General features: G+C 40.5%; 1 protein-coding gene across 2 annotated transcripts; it reads left to right on the forward strand.

The window, feature by feature from the left end:
• Window positions 1–26: 26 nt before the first annotated feature.
• Window positions 27–7,197, forward strand: LOC125738290 (cyclin-dependent kinase inhibitor 1B-like). 2 transcript variants are annotated; one of them, XM_049007134.1, is made up of 3 exons: window positions 3,264–4,512; window positions 4,850–4,961; window positions 5,999–7,197. In XM_049007134.1, exons 1-2 carry the CDS (start codon window positions 4,056–4,058, stop codon window positions 4,948–4,950), a joined length of 558 nt encoding a protein of 185 aa, XP_048863091.1. In that variant the 5' UTR covers window positions 3,264–4,055; the 3' UTR covers window positions 4,951–4,961; window positions 5,999–7,197. The 2 variants fall into 2 exon arrangements, with proteins under 2 accessions (XP_048863092.1, XP_048863091.1); XM_049007135.1 differs by lacking the exon at window positions 5,999–7,197 and having other exon boundaries at window positions 27–4,512; window positions 4,850–4,962.
• The last annotated feature ends 10,973 nt before the right edge of the window (window positions 7,198–18,170 follow it).

Below are 18,170 nucleotides of genomic sequence, written 5' to 3' on the forward strand. Positions count from 1 at the left end.
ACCCAGTTATATAGCTGGATATTTTATTGGGGCATTTGAGGTTCAATATATTGCTTAAGGGATTAAGAGCTTGGCCATCCTGGCTATTCCTGGGAGTTGAGTCTGCGACCTTCACATTAGGACCCCTGCTGGTCATCTGTGTTCCTTTTTCCACTGAAGGGGAATTCCTTGAGAGAAACATGACAATCCCCTGGAATCCTTGGTGTGTGCAGATGTTTGTAACATCAGAATGCTTAAATGACGCTACATGATTGAGTTGTCGATCGCATTGTGACTCATGTTTTGGGGTGACTTTGATACATTTTTAATCCTTTGTTTGCTCTTCCTGCTATCTATTGGTACAATTTCTTTAACTGAAATACATAAAGGAATCGCCCTGCAATGGGCTGGCCCCCCATCCTGGGTTGTTCCTCGCCTTGTGCCTGTAGCTTCCGGGATAGGCTCCGGACCCCCTGCGACCCAGAAGGTCAAGCAGTTTGGGAAATGGATGGATTTATTATTAATCATTTAATTAGTTACTTATTTAACAATTGAATTATCCTATTGAAGTATTTGTAGTGTTTCTCATCTAGATCACTGATTTTCAAATCGTTCCAGCGCAAATACTACACACATGGAAAAACTATACGTCTCATGCAGAGGACTTGTGTATATAAACGTTTAGGACAGGAAAAAACAACTCGAACTCGATTGCTGATGTTATGATTGTGGTAAGAAAACGTGCGAATATACATATCAAATGTTACAACCCGAGGTTTTTCTGTGAGAATTTTTGTACCAAGTTAATCAGAGCCTTAACCACGGCTTTTCTTTGTAAACTACGAACAGGAGTGACCTCGGGGTACTGAGTGGCAGCATACATCATAGTGAAAAGATAACTTCCTATTTATAACTAGTTTTTTTGGTAAAGAACCCACACAATTTATCCCAATGTGTTCATACGGTTCTCCGATCGCCAGCACAGGGAGCAAGGGAGTAGGCAGAATACGTTGGTAACGCTTTACAATCAGCTGACAAGTATGACAAGATTGGCAGTAAGGCTTCACAACAGCCTTAATGTTCGGCAGTTAAAATGCTTAAAAACCCGGGTTTGAGTTTTCCTGTTCCGTTTAGACGTAGGTGACAAAATTTGCGGTTCGCACTCGATAGCTGGGGTTTTGTAGGTAGTTTTGGCAGTGGTCACTCCTGGGGGGTAGAATTCACGAAGCAGGGGCCTGTACTACGAAGCAGGGTTACTGGCTTATCGGAGTAACTTGTCGGATTTAAGGTGGTCTTGGCAAAATGTAAGGGAACGATTATGAAGTCCATTTAAATTGATACATTAAGTCAGACAGGTAACCCCTCTTCGTAGTACAGGCCACATGATTTCTCGGTTAGCTGGGTTTAACTTGTCTAGAAGTCATGATTGTCCAATAGAAATGCTGCTTACCTAAACTCAATCTTATTGGACAATCATGAGTTCTTACTAAGTTAAACCCAGCTGAGAAGTCCTGCTTTGTGGAACACAGCCCTGAAGTAATTAATTATTGTTCGTTGTATGTGCTTTGATATTTAAAAAGTATAAGAATATAAAACGAAACCCTTCGTTTCACTGGTGTTCCCTTATCCTATTGCCCTTCCCATTCCATTCAGAAAAGCCTCAGCCGTAGACTGGGGATCGCAACACAAAACAGACAACATGGAAAACTACATATACACTAGGAACTGAAGCTATATTGAAATCCTTGCGATGTTTGGCAACAGCACCGTGATTTGGGGTGTTTTTCCATATTTGTGTGTAATTAAAAATACTCCCACTAGACGTCAGCAGTGCTCAAATATCCAAAACGCAATTTCTAACTTTGTTCTACAGTGCGCAGTAATGCAACAGTTGCGGTTGGCTTTTGAAATGTCTGATTCTAGAGCAAAGAATGTACCTAACTGAAACTAAGTAACTGTGTTTTGTAAGGTTTATTTTACAAAGTTTACGCGACAGGCTTCCTAATTAAAACATGCACATCTGCTATAATTATGTATACACTGAAAATGGAGGTGATGACATTTTAATCGTTATTTTTCATATGAAAGTAGAATAATTAGCTATTTGCAGTTTGAGATTGTGTTAACTAAGAGAGCTGATCTGTGTAATGTTATTTTAGTGCACCGCTTTTACCCAACTATACGTACTGGGAGTTACACAGCTATCTATATCAAGTGAACCAGTAGATGATAATACGAGCTGTCTAATTCCAAAGGTTTCCAAATAACAGCCAGAACAGTGAGTTTTCCCAAACTGCGGTTTCTGCCGTTAGTTCAAATGTACAGGTTATAGGCCTACTGGCAGAATACTGCGCAACTAACTGTATATGTGAGATTTTAATGAAATTACATCATCTGATATATTCCACCACATTAAAGCTTCTAGCTGAAATAACTCCAGTAAAACAGAACAAGAGCAAAAATGTCTTAGCTGTAGATTTCTTATACATTGTAATCGGAACAGATCGGCCCTACTGTATTTACTTTGCCAAAGTCTGAGAGCGATAAGCAGGAGCCAGCGATGACCTCAGGTCTTTGCTGCACAAGACGAGCAAGGCGACTGTTATCTTCTACAATTAGTACTACTACCGTACAATGCAGTCATATAGGCATAACATGTTCACATATTAAATTTACAATGCAAAATACTGAAAAGGAACTTTAAACAGGCCTGTTGTAGGGTATCATCATGGTGTACTGGTTTATGCAGACGGAAAGAAACTTTGAAGGTGCCTGTGCGTGTGTGTATGTGTGTGTATATATATATGAGAGAGAGGGAGTTAAATATAATTCAGTCTTTCCATTCCTTTACATTCGAAAACAATTAAACGCATCAGCGGAAGTACAGCTTCAAACTTACTCTATTCCCTGAATGATTTGATGATAGTTATCTGAATAATACTCACATTTGACCGCAAATAACGTGGGCATTTCTTTATGCTTAGTAGCTGGATTGCGTAATATACGCGCCATTCGGGTGTTTTCTCACTGTTTACCGTTAACCTCTTTTCTCAAATTTCTTTGTGTTCTACAGATTGTACAACATGACTGTCATAATTACAACACGTAGTTTTTTTTAATAAAATAAGATTAATGTAACAGCTTTATAGCCGCTGCTGTATCTATCTTTATCTTTTATTTTTTGAGGAAAGATTACAGAAAATTTTATTCGACATTTCCCCCGAAAATAGCTGCCTTTTACCCATTTCATAATTTGTACAGAGATGGAAACAGCAGTTTTTTCTGCGTTTGTTTTCTTAAAAAAAAAAAAACTTCTAATTACTATAATAGGGGAGTGACTTAGTCCAGCAAAATATTGCAAGGTCGCTGCACACGCAGCCCTTATTTTTAAAAAAGCATTTAAGGTGGTATGGCCCATCGCGGTAAACAATGTGGGCGGGTCTCTACACCTATATTGTTGAACGGTACAATTATACGTAGCAAATACACTGCGTGCATGTTCTGAATTGCAAAACTGTCTGTGCATTCCCGAGTCAGTGTAATTAAGACTACGTGATATACCAGTTGACTCGTTTACAGTTTTCTATCAATGCAGATCTGAGTCGGACGTATTACTCACTGCGCTGCACCCGATCGTCTTTTCTGCAGCTAGAGGGGGGAAATCGACAGGGACACCTTAACAGAAGTGAGCTGTGCCTCCACCGTCGGCGCGGACCAATCACAGGCTGCTGTCTGTTTAAATACACTTTCTTTGCAACTAGGTTCAATCGCCATATTGGGCACTGCGAAGGCTCGTCTTTTTGCTTTGCTCCTACTAGAAGACGGAATTGACAGGAGTGGCTTTTTCTTTTTTTCTAGCAATCACACTTTGTTTTGATGATCCTTGCAGATTTACTTCTACTCTCTCTGGCTCTGCTCGGCGGCTCATTTTTTCGCATGGTTCACATGCGTGGGCGCTAACGCACCGCATCAGAGCTATATATATATTTTCTGTTTTGAATACGCCGCAGCGCGGAGGAAATTCGTGTTTTTTTTCCTCCTAGTTGTTTGTTTTGCTTCGCTTCGTCCTTCTCGCGATGTCAGATGTCCGTCTCTCGAGTAGCCCTACGCTGGAGAGGATGGACGTCCGACTATCCGATCATTCGAAGTCCCGTGCTTGCCGGTGCCTCTTCGGTCCAGTCGATCACGGCGAGTTGAAGAAGGAGCAGCAGGAGCTCCAGCGGCTCCAGGAGGAAACGGCAGCTCGAAAATGGAATTACGACTTTGCCAGGGACCGGCCGCTGGCCGGCGGCGCCTACGACTGGACGGCTGTGGACAGCTGCGACCTGCCAGAGTTTTACAGTCGGGGGCATCCCGGCGCCAGAGCCGCACTCCCCTCGGCGAGCGCCGCAGACGCGGATCTACGAGGCCAGAGCCACTGTCAGGAGGGCGACGCGAAAGGGTCGCCGGAGGCACCTGAAAAGCCGGACGAGCAGATGGATTATAGAAACCCGCGGGAGAAATCCATCACAAGGAAAAGACCAGGAAGCAAAGGTACAACGTTAATGCACTTTCTCCTTTGACAGTGTTTGGGAGGTGCATGTGTTATGCGTGTATGCGTTCTAGTGTAAGTATATGTCTGAATCTCTGTATGAATATTTTGTGTGCGTTTCTGGTACGTTCCTCTGTCGAGCTGGCAGTTTGCTTATAGAAGTACCATTTAATGCGATGTGCAAAGCGCCGAACTGTGCTTTTCTCAATTTTGAAGCCTTAACTTGACGGAGTGGTGTGCAGGGCTAGTTTAGTCGTTGGTGTCAAACTAACGCCGAGTATTGGAGGAGGGCTTCAGAATTTGCGGAGATGAGTAGACGTGTATGCGTTTCTCCTACAGAGTCCCCTCCACAGAGTAAAAAATCACGCAGGCTTTTGGGCGAGAGCAGCCAGTGTCCGGCGGTGCCGCTGGAAGTGACACCGAGGAAGTCCAAAACGTGAGGTTTCTACAGGTAAGCTTGCATATTTTCCCGTGCCTGAGGTTTTTTTTGGGGGGGGGGACGCTTCTTAGTGGGTCCGTCACAGTCTTATTCCACATCGCTCATGGTTACTGGGTTTTCCCTCCGAATATGCATACACTGTTCCCTGTAACAGGGGACAGAACGGATTAATTTGCCCAAATGTATAAAACTGTGATAATAAGGACAATGTTGATATTACTCATCTTTTTGCGCTTCTGCTTTACCAGATTTTGTCTTAACTTGCAGTGAATATACCGTCAGTTTAAACCATGAAGTATCCTTCTACAAAAGCTTTTTTTCTGGCTGAGGGGCCATGTTACTCTTTATAGTAAAGCTTTTTTCTGATAGTGAAAAGCATAGTGTTCATTGTTAAATTGCAACTGGCCTGTACAGATGTGTGTTTAGCCTTAATGTTTATATAGAATTAATTTACACATGTACATGTTGGCCTAATTTTTGCACATGTCGTTATAATGGGTCGGCTTTGGGACAGATGCTGATAAATTGCATTGCTACACATACATTTGTTCACAAGGAGTTAAATGCAAACAGGCAAGACTTACTACTACCACTATGGCCACATGGAGTTTCAGTGAAGGAGTAGTAAGCACGTTTCCACTGAAGGGGGGAGGGGGGTGCAGCATAAAGACGTCAGCAGCTGCCGATTTCACAGCACGTAGTATGTACGTGTTTTTGTGTGTGTCTCTGTGTGAGCACTGAAATTGCAAAATATTCTGCTGTGATTATATGACATCTGCAGTACTGGCCATGTAAGAATCAGACTTGCTTGTGGCTTTTCAGAAATCACCTGTTTTGCCCTAGTACACTCAGAACTGTAATGTGATGAAAAATCAGTGTGTAAAACACCTACTGCAGTGTCATATTTGCAGTGTAGCTTATCCGGAAACCAGCTTATTAGGGGTCTAATCAGCATTAGATGCTGGATCCCTGTTGTTTTTTGACATGTTATTTTGTTAATCACTGTAGCAGTTATGATGCTCAAATCTGTTTTTACTCGTACCCTGCAGGACTGAAGACGTTGCTCCGGTTTTTACCATCAAATACGTTGTGGTTTGGTGAAATAAAGAGGAACTGAAGTTTAAAAAAAAAAAAATCTAAGTACATATCGACTCTCCCGAGAATGGGGACGCTGGACAAGCACTGAATACAAACACTAAAGTGGAGGCACTCAGTAAAACTTAATTTCCTTTTAAGCAGATGATGTAGCATTGTGCAATTAGTCTCCCTTTTTGCCCATTTTTTTTACTACCTGTGTAAATATTACTTTACAGATGTAGCACATAACTTTTTCCCCCCCAGTTTCACTTATGTAAAACTGTGGATTTATTTGAAGAATTGCAGAAAATATATATAATGCTTCCAAAATGCTGTTGTGTTCTAAGATGTATTCTTTTTTTTGGTAAATTTTTTTTCTCCATTATATACATTTACATAAAAATCAGGTTTTTAAAGATTTGCTATACATGCAAGGTGTTGTACATTCAGGGTCTATTTTTTAAAAGCAGGACATTTTATACTTTTTTTGTTATAATGTTCATATTTGTTAAATGGTTCCCAAGGAAAACGTTGACTGGAGTATTCAAAAATGAATTGGTTGAAACACAGGGTGAAAAATCTACAGTATTGTCAGTATTACCTGAACTACAGCCACTGGCTAACCTGTGGAAGTGTCATAGTTTATTTATGTGTATTTTTGTAAATTTATTGGAATGTCTGAGGTTTTTGAAGAATGACCTACTGATTATGTAGATTTTGTTTATTATAATAATTTAAGAATACTCCCTCAGACCTCTGCCCCTTCTGAGCTGAACCTGCCCAATATATTGTTAAAAATCTGACAGTTGCGAAGTGTCCATTTGTAAGGCACATTTCTGTTGACATCAGTGACACTGTAATGAATGCAAAAACATGCCACACATTTGGGGGTGGGGCCAAAAGATATTTTAACTGCCTGTGTAATTTTTGTGAAACCTTGAAATGTACCTGTGTATATAACTTTGTAAAGACACTGAAAATGTTACTAACTTATTTATGTCAAATATTTCTCAAATTTGGGGAGGGGATTTGGTTTTGTTCATGGGTATCCAAAGTGGAGTTTAACAAGCTGTATCAGTTTGCAGACTGAGCCTAGTCGTATTGGACGTGCGTGTTGTAATGTGTTTCAAATGCAATCAAAAGAGAAACGTTATTAAATAATCTGATACTACGTGTCTGTTTATCTTAATAATGTTATCTGTTCACATTTAGCTGTACTGATTGTGTGGAATAAATGGCACAAAGAATAATTTTAATCAGGCTAACGGTCGGTGTAGTCTTACAGTTGAAATCTACCTTTGGCACATTCAAGCATGAAAATATGCATTTCACGATTTAATTGGTTTAGTGGTTGTGCATGGCCGATGACATAAAAAATAACTTTGTAACCTACCCACACACAATCTTGCGACGCTAAAAACGGACCGGCTCTGCAACATAAGGAAAACCTGTAATGTTACGTCAGGCGGCACATTCCGTACTGTGTTAACTATTACCGTATCATAATCAACAACCAGTAGATGAACTCTCTCCACTCACTCCTTAAAACGATTCTCACCTATAACCATTATTCTACTACAATTATATACATCAATGCACGGTTGACAGCGATAGACCGTGAAATCCAGTAAATGTGAAGCATTTTCTATTTTCTGTCCTACGGCACACAGGAGGTGAACGTCAGCTGCTCATCAGCCAAGTAAATGTTTCATTTAATATATATACTAGCCCAGTTCTAATCCAATAATTTTATATGATTACGTTGCAGAAGCGTTCAAAGGATTGAAACAAACTGATATGCAAAGCCTAGGTAGACCTCCGAGGCTTAAAGAATAATGAACATGCAGATTTGAATAATAGGTACCGATTTCAATACCGTCGCCAGCGCAGATACATGACGCTCAAACCATTGCATATGCGATTTACAGAAGTTTGTGTCTCCTTCAGTTAAACTCACGAACGCATCCACGCATACAACTATACTGTAAATCAGCCCGTGAAATTATTACCTAAACGAAGTTTCGCAGACGTAACTAGCGGGTCATTCATCAACAGAAAAAACGGAAACGGCATTTAGATCGTATAACTAAGTAAACTCTGTCATAGGGTCTAATACCTAAGCTCTCAGTTAACGGAATCAAAGAAGATAAAAGTATCTAATCATAGTAAGATCTCCTAAATGCCTGTTTCAAATATTTGCAACATTTACTACCCTATAAATCGCAATGTCACTGGCGGCTACTTATAAACAGTTACTCTTCGAATGGGTTGCTGAAAATTGCTGGTCTGGGGCACTGCGTGTAATCAACCAGTTTTGTTATATACAATTATTTACATCGTTAAGGATTTTAAGTGTTATCATTTTAACATTGTTAAAACAAGTTAAGATTTTCGCGGCCAATCGCACCTCGTCCCGAAAACCACATTTCATTTTTTTAATATTTCGGGGAAAACATACACATCGATTCGATCTCAGATTTAGAGGGCGTGCGATTTTTTATAATTGCGTGTTTGGACTCTTATACAAATCGCTTTCCTAGTAATGGCGTGAAAAAGTTTTCGCCCCCATTTAAAGCGCAAAAAAATCTCGCAAGTATTCAAAGAAAAACACCCTGATTGACGTGTGTTTCATCCAATATGATCATAATAATTCAGATCGCCCCGCCCCATGTAGACCGCCCCCTCGGTTCAGAGAACCGATTGTCTTCGCAGTTATCCGGCTTCTCCGCAGTCCTAAAGTCAGCTTTAATTTACATACTGTAAGGTTTTTTTTCTTTTTTCTTCTGTTGCTGATGTCAGCAGAAAAAACACTGGTGTGTCTTTTCATAGTTTCAGTTCGAAAGTTGAAAGAAAATGAGTGTAATTAAAACATTTGACTAGTATTTCATGATTTGCGGAGAAAGGGGGTGCTAAATAGAAGAGTTAAGATTTACGCCGCGGCCAACTTTCAGATGCCCGCCTGCATGATGAAATTCCCCTTTAGGTTGCACAATTCACTTTTTAAAAATTCTGCAACGTGATCTTTTTTTAGTAGAACTAGGCAGAATGATACCCGCGCATGAAAAACACTTCCTAGTTCACAGGAACTCAGTCTGCATTTGATTAGTTACAGTCCCAAATAAACTACGGCAGTGTATTTCAGTGTTATTTTAAATACAGGGCTTTTTAGTTATACGTTTAAGTGACACTTAAAAGTATCCTAAAGTGCCTACTTCACATTCAAATATTGTGCATGAACAACGTATGGAAAACAATAAAAGTGCTCCTATTTGTTTCGTGATTCTTATTTTGTAATCATTTATCGCAGTCCTTTCTAAATCACGATGACCTAAATTGGTCAAATACGGAGCTGTACATGAAATCCAGCAAGTCACGCTGACAGATGTTTACATATATATTACAATCAGCATTCTAACATAGCATCGATCATGCTTTAGACAAGATGTGAAAATAATAAATTAATCAAACAAGACTGACTTTTATTTATTTAATTCATACCCTCTGATTGTCAACCACCATTTCAAAAAACGGATGCAGTGTAATTCACTAAACTTAAGCAGTACAATACCCAGCCTCGGTTTAATGATTGGCTGCAAATATACTTTTAATCGCTATTTCATAATTGCTGTTTATCCTTTTAAATTTCCTTTCTGAAGAAACATAACCTTAAACAGTCATGAACAAATTATGGTAGTTAATCCACATTATCGCTCACGAGTGCTTCTTTCAGATAGGTGTGTAATGAGGATTACGACTGGAACTGTAATAAGGGACTTACATCTCATACTTCTAGCTGATTTGAGCCCTGCTGTCTGTACTGTTAAATTCACCAATGTATTCTGCTTTAATCTATATTTGATTTGCTAAAAATTTCAAGATGGCTCTGGGTGTCTGAGGGGCTGAAGAGCTGCTCCTAATAAATGTGTGTAGTTTGGAATTTAATTAGAAATGGAAATAATTGTGAAGTGATTCGTCAGTGAACATCTTGTCTTTCTGCTCAGAGGTGAGAGTAAAAGTTATGCCTCATTGTATGCTTTTTTAACAGGATTCTGTTAGCTGGGCAGGTTTTAGCTATGTCAGGGCTTGAAGGATTATGTTTTTGGCCTGTGAAAGTACCATCAAAAGAGGTAAAGTGAACTTTCACAACAAATCTGAATGTTATCCAGACCAGCAGCCTAGCATTTAAAAGCATGTTGTAAGGATGCGTATATCTAGCAAAAACTTAGATGTACTTTTATAGTCATGTTTACCTGTTACCTGGTAAATCTTCAGCGCATAATTATTATTTAGCTGCTTAGCTGATTTATCCAAAATGGCATGCAGTCTCATGTATTAAAATATTTTTTTCAAGTCGAATCAAATCTCAAACTGAAGGATAGAACTGCTGATTCCCCCCCACCCCCGAAAGCTAACTTCAGGACAACCCTTTCATAACCCATGCTTGTCAATCAAAGGGAGGCCAGCTCCCCTCTAGGTGGGGGAAAGATGATAACCTTGCCAACTGTTATTAAAGAATCCCAGGCTGAGGAATACATGGGTGAGCAAGGCTCATCTGTGGCCTGAGCACTGGCAAGGTGCTGAAAGATCAACAGGAGTGAATCAAGCTACGCAAACTAGAATGTGAAACCCTCTGATCATGTGATCTAAGATAAAGACTAGTCAATATGGAAACAGAGTAACATACTGTCTTTATGGTCTGACTAAACATACTGTTAAACTAGATTACTGGAATATATTATCACTATAAAAGCATCAAGAATGCTATCTAATTTGCTGTAAGACAGACATTTTTTTAAACATCAAATCATTATAAAAATCAGTCTGAGATGTTTTCTTAAGAAGGATGTCCACTGTTTTGACACCTCTTAGTCCTAAAATGCTCTAAGGGATCTGTGTGAGTTGTTTAAATCATAGTAAGGTGAATTACTAGCCCTAACAAATTCCTGTGCCATAGAAGAGTTTGAAATAAAGCATATTGCATGTGTATGATGTCAGTGAAGTTACTGTGAAAAATAGGGCCTGGTTGATTCACTAGAATCCCCCCGCCCGCCCCCCCGGGGAGGTATTGTCCATGCCAGAAAAACAACCTTTATCTCTCGCTCCCACAGTAGCCGGTACTTCGGGCCGGCTAGCGCCAGCCTTACAACTGGACCGACAGCGTCTGGAAAGTGGCTCGCTGGTGATGTCACTGCTTCCTGAGGACACGGCATCATCCCCTCTCTGTATTATTCATTTGGCCCTTCGCTAGTTTAGCAACATAGCCCTGTCACCACCAACTTGCCTGAGCGCTGTCTCTACGGGCCATGTATGCAGCAGTGATATCTGCAGGCATGGTCACACTTCGATATCAGCAAATGGTATGGTATGGGGTTGTGGTGAGGAACAGCCTTTCTCACGTAAATGGTTACCACAAGTCCCCTGTCTGTGTGTGAATATGGTGGTAGAAGACCAACCTACAGATCACACAGCTGATCAGGTGTCAGTCACATCAATGATGAAAGACATGGAACTTGCAGGTAGAAGAGTGTAACTGTAGCCTAAATGGCGTCACATTTGCTGTAGTAATTCTTCAGCTCAGTTAGCTCACAGCCTTTAATGAGGGGAAACCCACCAGGGCATCTCGGTTCATTATTTGAACGCTGGCCGAAGGGAAAAGCATAAGTCATTTACTGACAACCAGCCAAGGATATTAACAAGCTAATGGTTGCTAATAGCCCCGTTAAATGTGTCACGTGCAGCCAAGTCGAGTCGTAATGCAGGGTTTACTGCTGGAGTGGTAGGAGTGGCCCACGGTAGGTCTATGACAATGAGCCAGCATCCCTGGGTATAGAGATATGACTGCCTTTGTTTGGTATTAGCCTTTGGTACAACATATCAGGCCTCTCTCTACACCAGCCACACATTCTTGTTTTGTTACGGCCCATCTATAGCGTGATAGAGAAGAGCACTGGTTCAGAGTGAACACCTGACCTCTCCTGACAAATTTATGTAAAGTTGAGTGAAATCGACACTCTCTATACTAGTAGAGGATGTACCTGTAGGCTAGTGCCACCATGATGTTCTGGGAGGGACTATTAGGGCTCTTTTCTGCCTGCCGTCATCAGACTACAAGGCCTGCTCCTGTCAGCACAATTTCTCCATTGACCATCGCACACTAAACAACACAGAAGCTTGTTAAATCAGTTTTGATAAAAATACACATAATTACAATAATGCTTTCACAGAATATCACAGTCAGTATCACTGTGACGGTTCTCTGCACAGCCCCACCTAAATTACATGGTACTTCCCCTTTCGGACGGCAGTGCGGCTTCTAATTCTGCTGTGTCTCTGTTAGGTCTCTAGAATGACTGACAGACTCAAAGGTATAATATAGACTAATGAGAATGAAGCATGGCGATCTAAGGTGATGGGGCAGTAGGAAAGGGCAGCAACATGAGAATAAAAATGCAAAGATGAGTCCACACCATCCTGCATGCTTCCCCTTAGTTGTTACTTAAACCTATTGTCTTTTAATAATTACTAATTGAAGCTTATGTATGTATTCCCCATTTCTGTTTGAAAGAAAGCAGTTCCCTTTAGATCCAATAAGTATGTGTTTTATGTAACAGATTCCTCCTGTTTAGATCTACATCAGGTACCTCGTAAACGTCTACTGTATGCAAGTCCTTTCGTGATGCCAAGCAAAGAAAAAATTAAAATGAATGCTTTGGTTTTAATTTGGTTTTATTTAAGTTTACATGCACAAAACCACAGAAAAAACGGACCCACCTCAAGTTAATATCAGTAGACGCTTAGTATCAGAGCATTGAAGTATCAGAATCAGAAGATGACCCTACTCCTTACTGGGTCCTAGACATTAAGAAATTGTTACAAAATAGTATAGAATAATAATGTCCCAGTTATTTAGTCCACTACTGTATTTCTCTGTGGAAACTGTCCTGCTATGGCCGTTTGCAACAAATACTGAACTGTGACTGTTACTTTTGTTAAAATTCCAGCTTGCAAAACTGTCACTGTACTTTCAGAAACAGCAAGAGAGTATTAACTGTGTGCAAATAATGCAAACATTTTATCTCTTTGCATGACAAAAATATGAATAACAGTGTTACTGACAAACAATTGAAAAATTATTGGTTCAGAGAGATAAACAATCAGATTGTAGAGATGGTGGGTCCACCTACCTTGCTTGGAGCCACCTACTCTACAATCTGATTGGTGATCTCTCTGAACCATTTTTCTTTCTGCCCTCAGAACATTTTTGTGTAAGTAAAACTAATCCTCAGCTAACTATAATTACTGGAAAGAATACAATATCAATGTTATCAGTCTGAGAATTGGGAAAGTGGGGCTTCACTGAAAAAACCATTTGATCATTTGCTGTTTGTGTTCTTTTTACTTCTAGCTTGGGCACTTTGTACATTCTGCTTACACTCTTGCCTCAATTGAATGAAGTTACAGCATGACTGTGGCACTTTGTATCTCTTGGCCACACAAAACAAAGAAACTGATTCATTTTCTTTATCTGAGGGCAAATCTTTGGTCTCTGTGGGTACAGTCAGTGTGAGTCAGTAGAAATGATCTCATTCTTGTTGGGTGATGGCATGTGCAGTTTTCAGATCAGAGCAGTTTTACCGCTCACTATGTCAGTGTGTATAAGAATCGAACAGTTTTGAAACTGTTTTGTTATACAGTAAATACAGTAAAATTAGGAATTTTCTAATAATTGCTCATTAAATATCTGTATATTTAGAAGGTATTTTCTATAATCAAGTATTGCACATCCTAGCACAAGGCACATTTCCGCCTCGTACCCTCTGCTGCCCAGGAAAGACTCCAGCTGTGAGTAACCTTGACTGGAGTCAGTGGTTGGAGATGGCCGGGGGGGGTGGGGGGATGGTTGGACTGATGAAAAATAAGACAACATAAATGGTTTGGACTTATTCTGTGGCTGTTATTCCATTCAACAGTTGAATGACCATAACTGATCATGTTCAGCCGAAAAGAATCAATGAGGATGATGCACACCTACGAGCTAATGCTGGATTACAGGTTTTAGTCACAGGCAGATTTCACATTTTCAGAGGAGTCAGAGCAGATGGTTTTCCAGAAACTCCTGACTATCGATAAAAAAATTACACAGCAGCACTTTGAATTTACATGTAAGAGGGAAGTTCAAAACCAAATATGGCACATCTTGATTTGAAAACAAAGCATCATTAAAAATTACCTTCAAAAAATAACTTACGCCACCATGGACAGAAGGTTGGAGTTGGATGAATGGATGGTACAAAAGTATTTCTGCTTTTCATACATGTGAAACAAAAAACCTCTAAATGCTTCCCATAGACTCATCCTACATTCTGCACTTGAACATACAGTGCCTTGCAAAAGTATTGAACCTCACATTAAATGAAGAGATTTGCCTGAATTACAAATGACACATGAACATATTCTTCTGTCCTGTATTTTTTATCGCAAACTCATAGTCTCTCACAGAATAGAAGTCAAAATCAATTATTAGTAAGAAAATCTTAGAAAGAAAAAAAAAACTAAACTTAAAAGTAGTGCTTTTATAAGTATTCAACCCTGTGTATTAGTACTTGGAAGAGCCACCTTTTGCTGTAACAGCAACTCAAAGTATTTTGGGGTAAGTAGTTACCGGCTTTTTATACTATCCAGAAGTGATTTTTGACCATTCTACATGGCAGACTCCTCTTGGTCCCTCAGGTTGGTTGGATGTTATTGACTGCAATTTTCAAAGCCACAGGTTCTCTATTATTTACATTTGGACTTTGCTCACTGTAGGAGATTCACCTTTTTCTATTTAAATAACTTCTGTATTGCTTTGGATCATTGTCCCACTGAAGCCAATTGGGATGATGCTACCACACATATCGTTTTGAATTTCGGCCTAAAATCTCTATCTTGTTTTTATCAGACCACAAAACTTGTCCCATATCTTAGCTATATCACTCTCAGACATTCTGGCAAACTCTCGACGTTCTTTCATATAGCTCTTCTTGAGTAATGTCTCCTTTCTGGCCACCTTCCCATACCTGACAGCAGTATGCACTGCTTCAGTATGCAGTATGCACTTGAAATGGTGTAGGGGTGCAATTTCAGTCCACTCTCAGGTGTTGAACCCTGTAGCTCGTTTAGAGTCAATTACTTTATCATTGACGTCTTTATAATGTTCTTCTGTTCTTGTTTGCTCCTTACCGACACCCTTTCCTATGATCGTGAAACTGAGGGGGGACACAGGGGTTTTCACAGGTGGAGGCCAACTGAAGGACAATTGCGTCCTTGGTAGGGGGAAGGTTTGTCTTTTTCCTTCTTCATGTGGAGCTTCCAAAGTGCAGGGCTCGAATACTTATGCAGGCAGTATTTTTCAGATATAGATTTTCTTGAAAAAAATGCAAACATCATTAATTTGGACCATGAGTTTGCAATAAATATACTGAGGGGAAGAATATGTTTTTATATCACTTGTAATTCAGGCAAATCTCATCATATTAAGGGGGGTTCAATACCAATGCAAGGTACTGTATTGGTGTCACAATGATCAGCGTTGATTGTAATATCATATATTACCATGGTGTACATGTGTATAGTTCCATCCATCCATTTTCCAAATCGCTTATCCTACTGGGTCGCGGGGGGTCTGGAGCCTATCCCGAAAGCAATGGGCACGAGGCAGGGAACAACCCAGGATGGGGGGCCAGCCCATTTGTATAGTTGATATATACATATCTGTACTCCATGCAAAAGACTTGGTTTGTCAAAACAACCTCAGATTTGTTAAAGTTGGCTTGCAAAACTCACTCCTTTTCATAACATGGTGTATTATTGTTGCTTATATTAATGGTCCAGTGGGTAACACTCAGACCTCCACAGATGGGGTCCGAATCCCACCCCTGGCTCTCTATATGTGGAGTCTGCATGTTTCCCCCATGTCTGCATGGGTTTCTTTCTGGGGATGGACTAGCATCCCATTTTAGGAGTCCCCTGTCATGTGCCCTGGGACAGGCTTCAGGCCTCCTCAGTAGCCGAGTACTAGAAAAGCAGTGAACCAACAGAATTGTTCCTAACATGAACCCTTTCTCCTCTTCGCCCAAAACCTGTAGACTGCAGTTCTAGAACACAGGATCGGTTACCCCACTAAGACTTGACCCCACACCTTCTGTGACCCCCCTATTATTGTTCCTAGTCCCTCTCCTTTGTCACTCTTACTCCCTAGAGACACAATAAAAGCCCCTTTAACCTTTTGCGGTGCAGTTCATAACCCCGAGTGATACATTACAGTGAAGGATATTCCTACTGATACATTTTACTATCGGACAGTTGTTCAACATCATTGAAAAAACATATGAAAATTATGGTAATGAACTTCAAGTGAGAACACAGTAATAACAGAATAAACCACAATGCTAAGTTGCTGTTTTCATAGAACTGAGCAGACATATGAAAGTGTTGCATTCTGAACAAAAGCTAAAATGTAAAGTGTTACATGTTAATTCACATAATAGGTTTGACTTCTTGAATCAGGAGTTATTGAATCAGGAAATATTCCACAGTAGTTATTCCACAAGAACTACGATAGAGGAAAGAGCACAGCATCTTTTAAGAGCAATTTATTCGAGACAGGGTCCCTCAGGAGCTGTGAAAAATGCAAGAGGAAAATCAGAATTGTAAATATAAATGAATCATAATACTTCATGACATGTATCGCTACTAAGTGTATATCCAGGAAGTCAGAGGCAGGTGGTCTAAGCAGATATGCTAAAAGACACAGAAGAATGAATCCATTATACAGCGACACTGGATGCCAGGTCTCTACTCTGTCAAGGCCACAGATCTTAATCACCATCACCCTGAATGTTCTCCCTTCCAGCACAATGCAGAAAAAAACCCCAATGATTCAGCCAGCACCTGCAATCCTCTACCGTGACGTCCCCAAGTTGGCCATTCAATGCGTCCAGTGAGAGACATTCGATCATGAGGATTGCGGTCATATACCAACTACCTCCCTGCAGAAATGAAAATCCCCACTCAGTTCTAGGATGGAGGGGATGGGGGGGGGGGTTACCGTACCTATACATAAGTGAACAGTAAACCATTTCCTGCCTCGATGGAGTGAAATCTGGACTGACTGGTCCTGACTGAACAGCTGAAAGCTAACATTGTCCCCAAGACTGCCGGTAACAGTGTTTTCTCATCAGCAGGTACTGTAAAGAACCTCCAGGAAGTAACCAGCACTCCAAGACCCACCAAGGATGTGGGCAATGACACCATCATCTGATACAACATTGCGAAATGTTGTGCCCCCTCCCCCAGCAGGCTTGGCACATCTGAGGTGGCTGTATGCCATAGAAGGTTCCTATTCAAGTATCAGAATTTACTTCAAATAGTGAGTGGGCTTCAGCTTGGGTATTTTGTGAAGTAGCTAAAATAGTGAATAACTCATTAACAATTACAGTACTTCCTGTATGTCAAATCTGAAACAGACCAGGTGATATCAACACAAGACAGGGAGCAATTTACTATCATCAGGGCTTGTTCCTGTACTCATGCATTCTTCATCACCTCTACAGGGATTTCATGCACAAGCAGATTCTTGTGTCACTGGTCTGTAAAATATTGTTATTGCAACAGAGTCGACGTTGTGAATTTGGCTTCATCCTTTCCATGTGAAGAATGCCAACTGTTCATGAAAAGCACATCCTGTTTGGGGGTGAACGCTTTCCCTCCAGCATGTGGTGGCTGTACACCTTTATAAACAAACACAAGAAGCATCAATGGAATCAACTGCATGTGCTGTTAAAAACAACAGCTTCCCATTCAGTGGTGGCATAGGTAATTTTCTTCCACACCACTGTTCTCGGAATCTCCCATTATGGCGAAGTGGTTTTTCACGCATATTACTGTTGCATAAATTTTACTCCACACTGGGGCACTTGACCCAGCTATAGTGCTACCCCATCCACTCAAACCTTGAAGCTGAAGGCTTCTTCCTGCATGCTTATGGTCCAGTGCAGTATATTTCCAAAGCAGACACACCTTAGATCAGTGTGATATTTTTCATGTCAAGCCACCTCAAAAGAGTTCAAAGGTTGTTCTGAAGAACTGCTGGAGAAAGCCAAC

The sequence above is a fragment of the Brienomyrus brachyistius genome, chromosome 3 (assembly GCF_023856365.1).
Source record: "Brienomyrus brachyistius isolate T26 chromosome 3, BBRACH_0.4, whole genome shotgun sequence".
NCBI lineage: Eukaryota > Metazoa > Chordata > Actinopteri > Osteoglossiformes > Mormyridae > Brienomyrus > Brienomyrus brachyistius.

Coding starts and splice junctions, on each gene's coding strand:
- LOC125738290 (XM_049007135.1), top strand. CDS start 4,056: ATGTCAGATGTCCGTCTCTCGAGTAGCCCTACGCTGGAGAGGATGGAC. Junction 4,513..4,849: donor GAAAAGACCAGGAAGCAAAG/GTACAACGTTAA, acceptor TTTCTCCTACAG/AGTCCCCTCCACAGAGTAAA.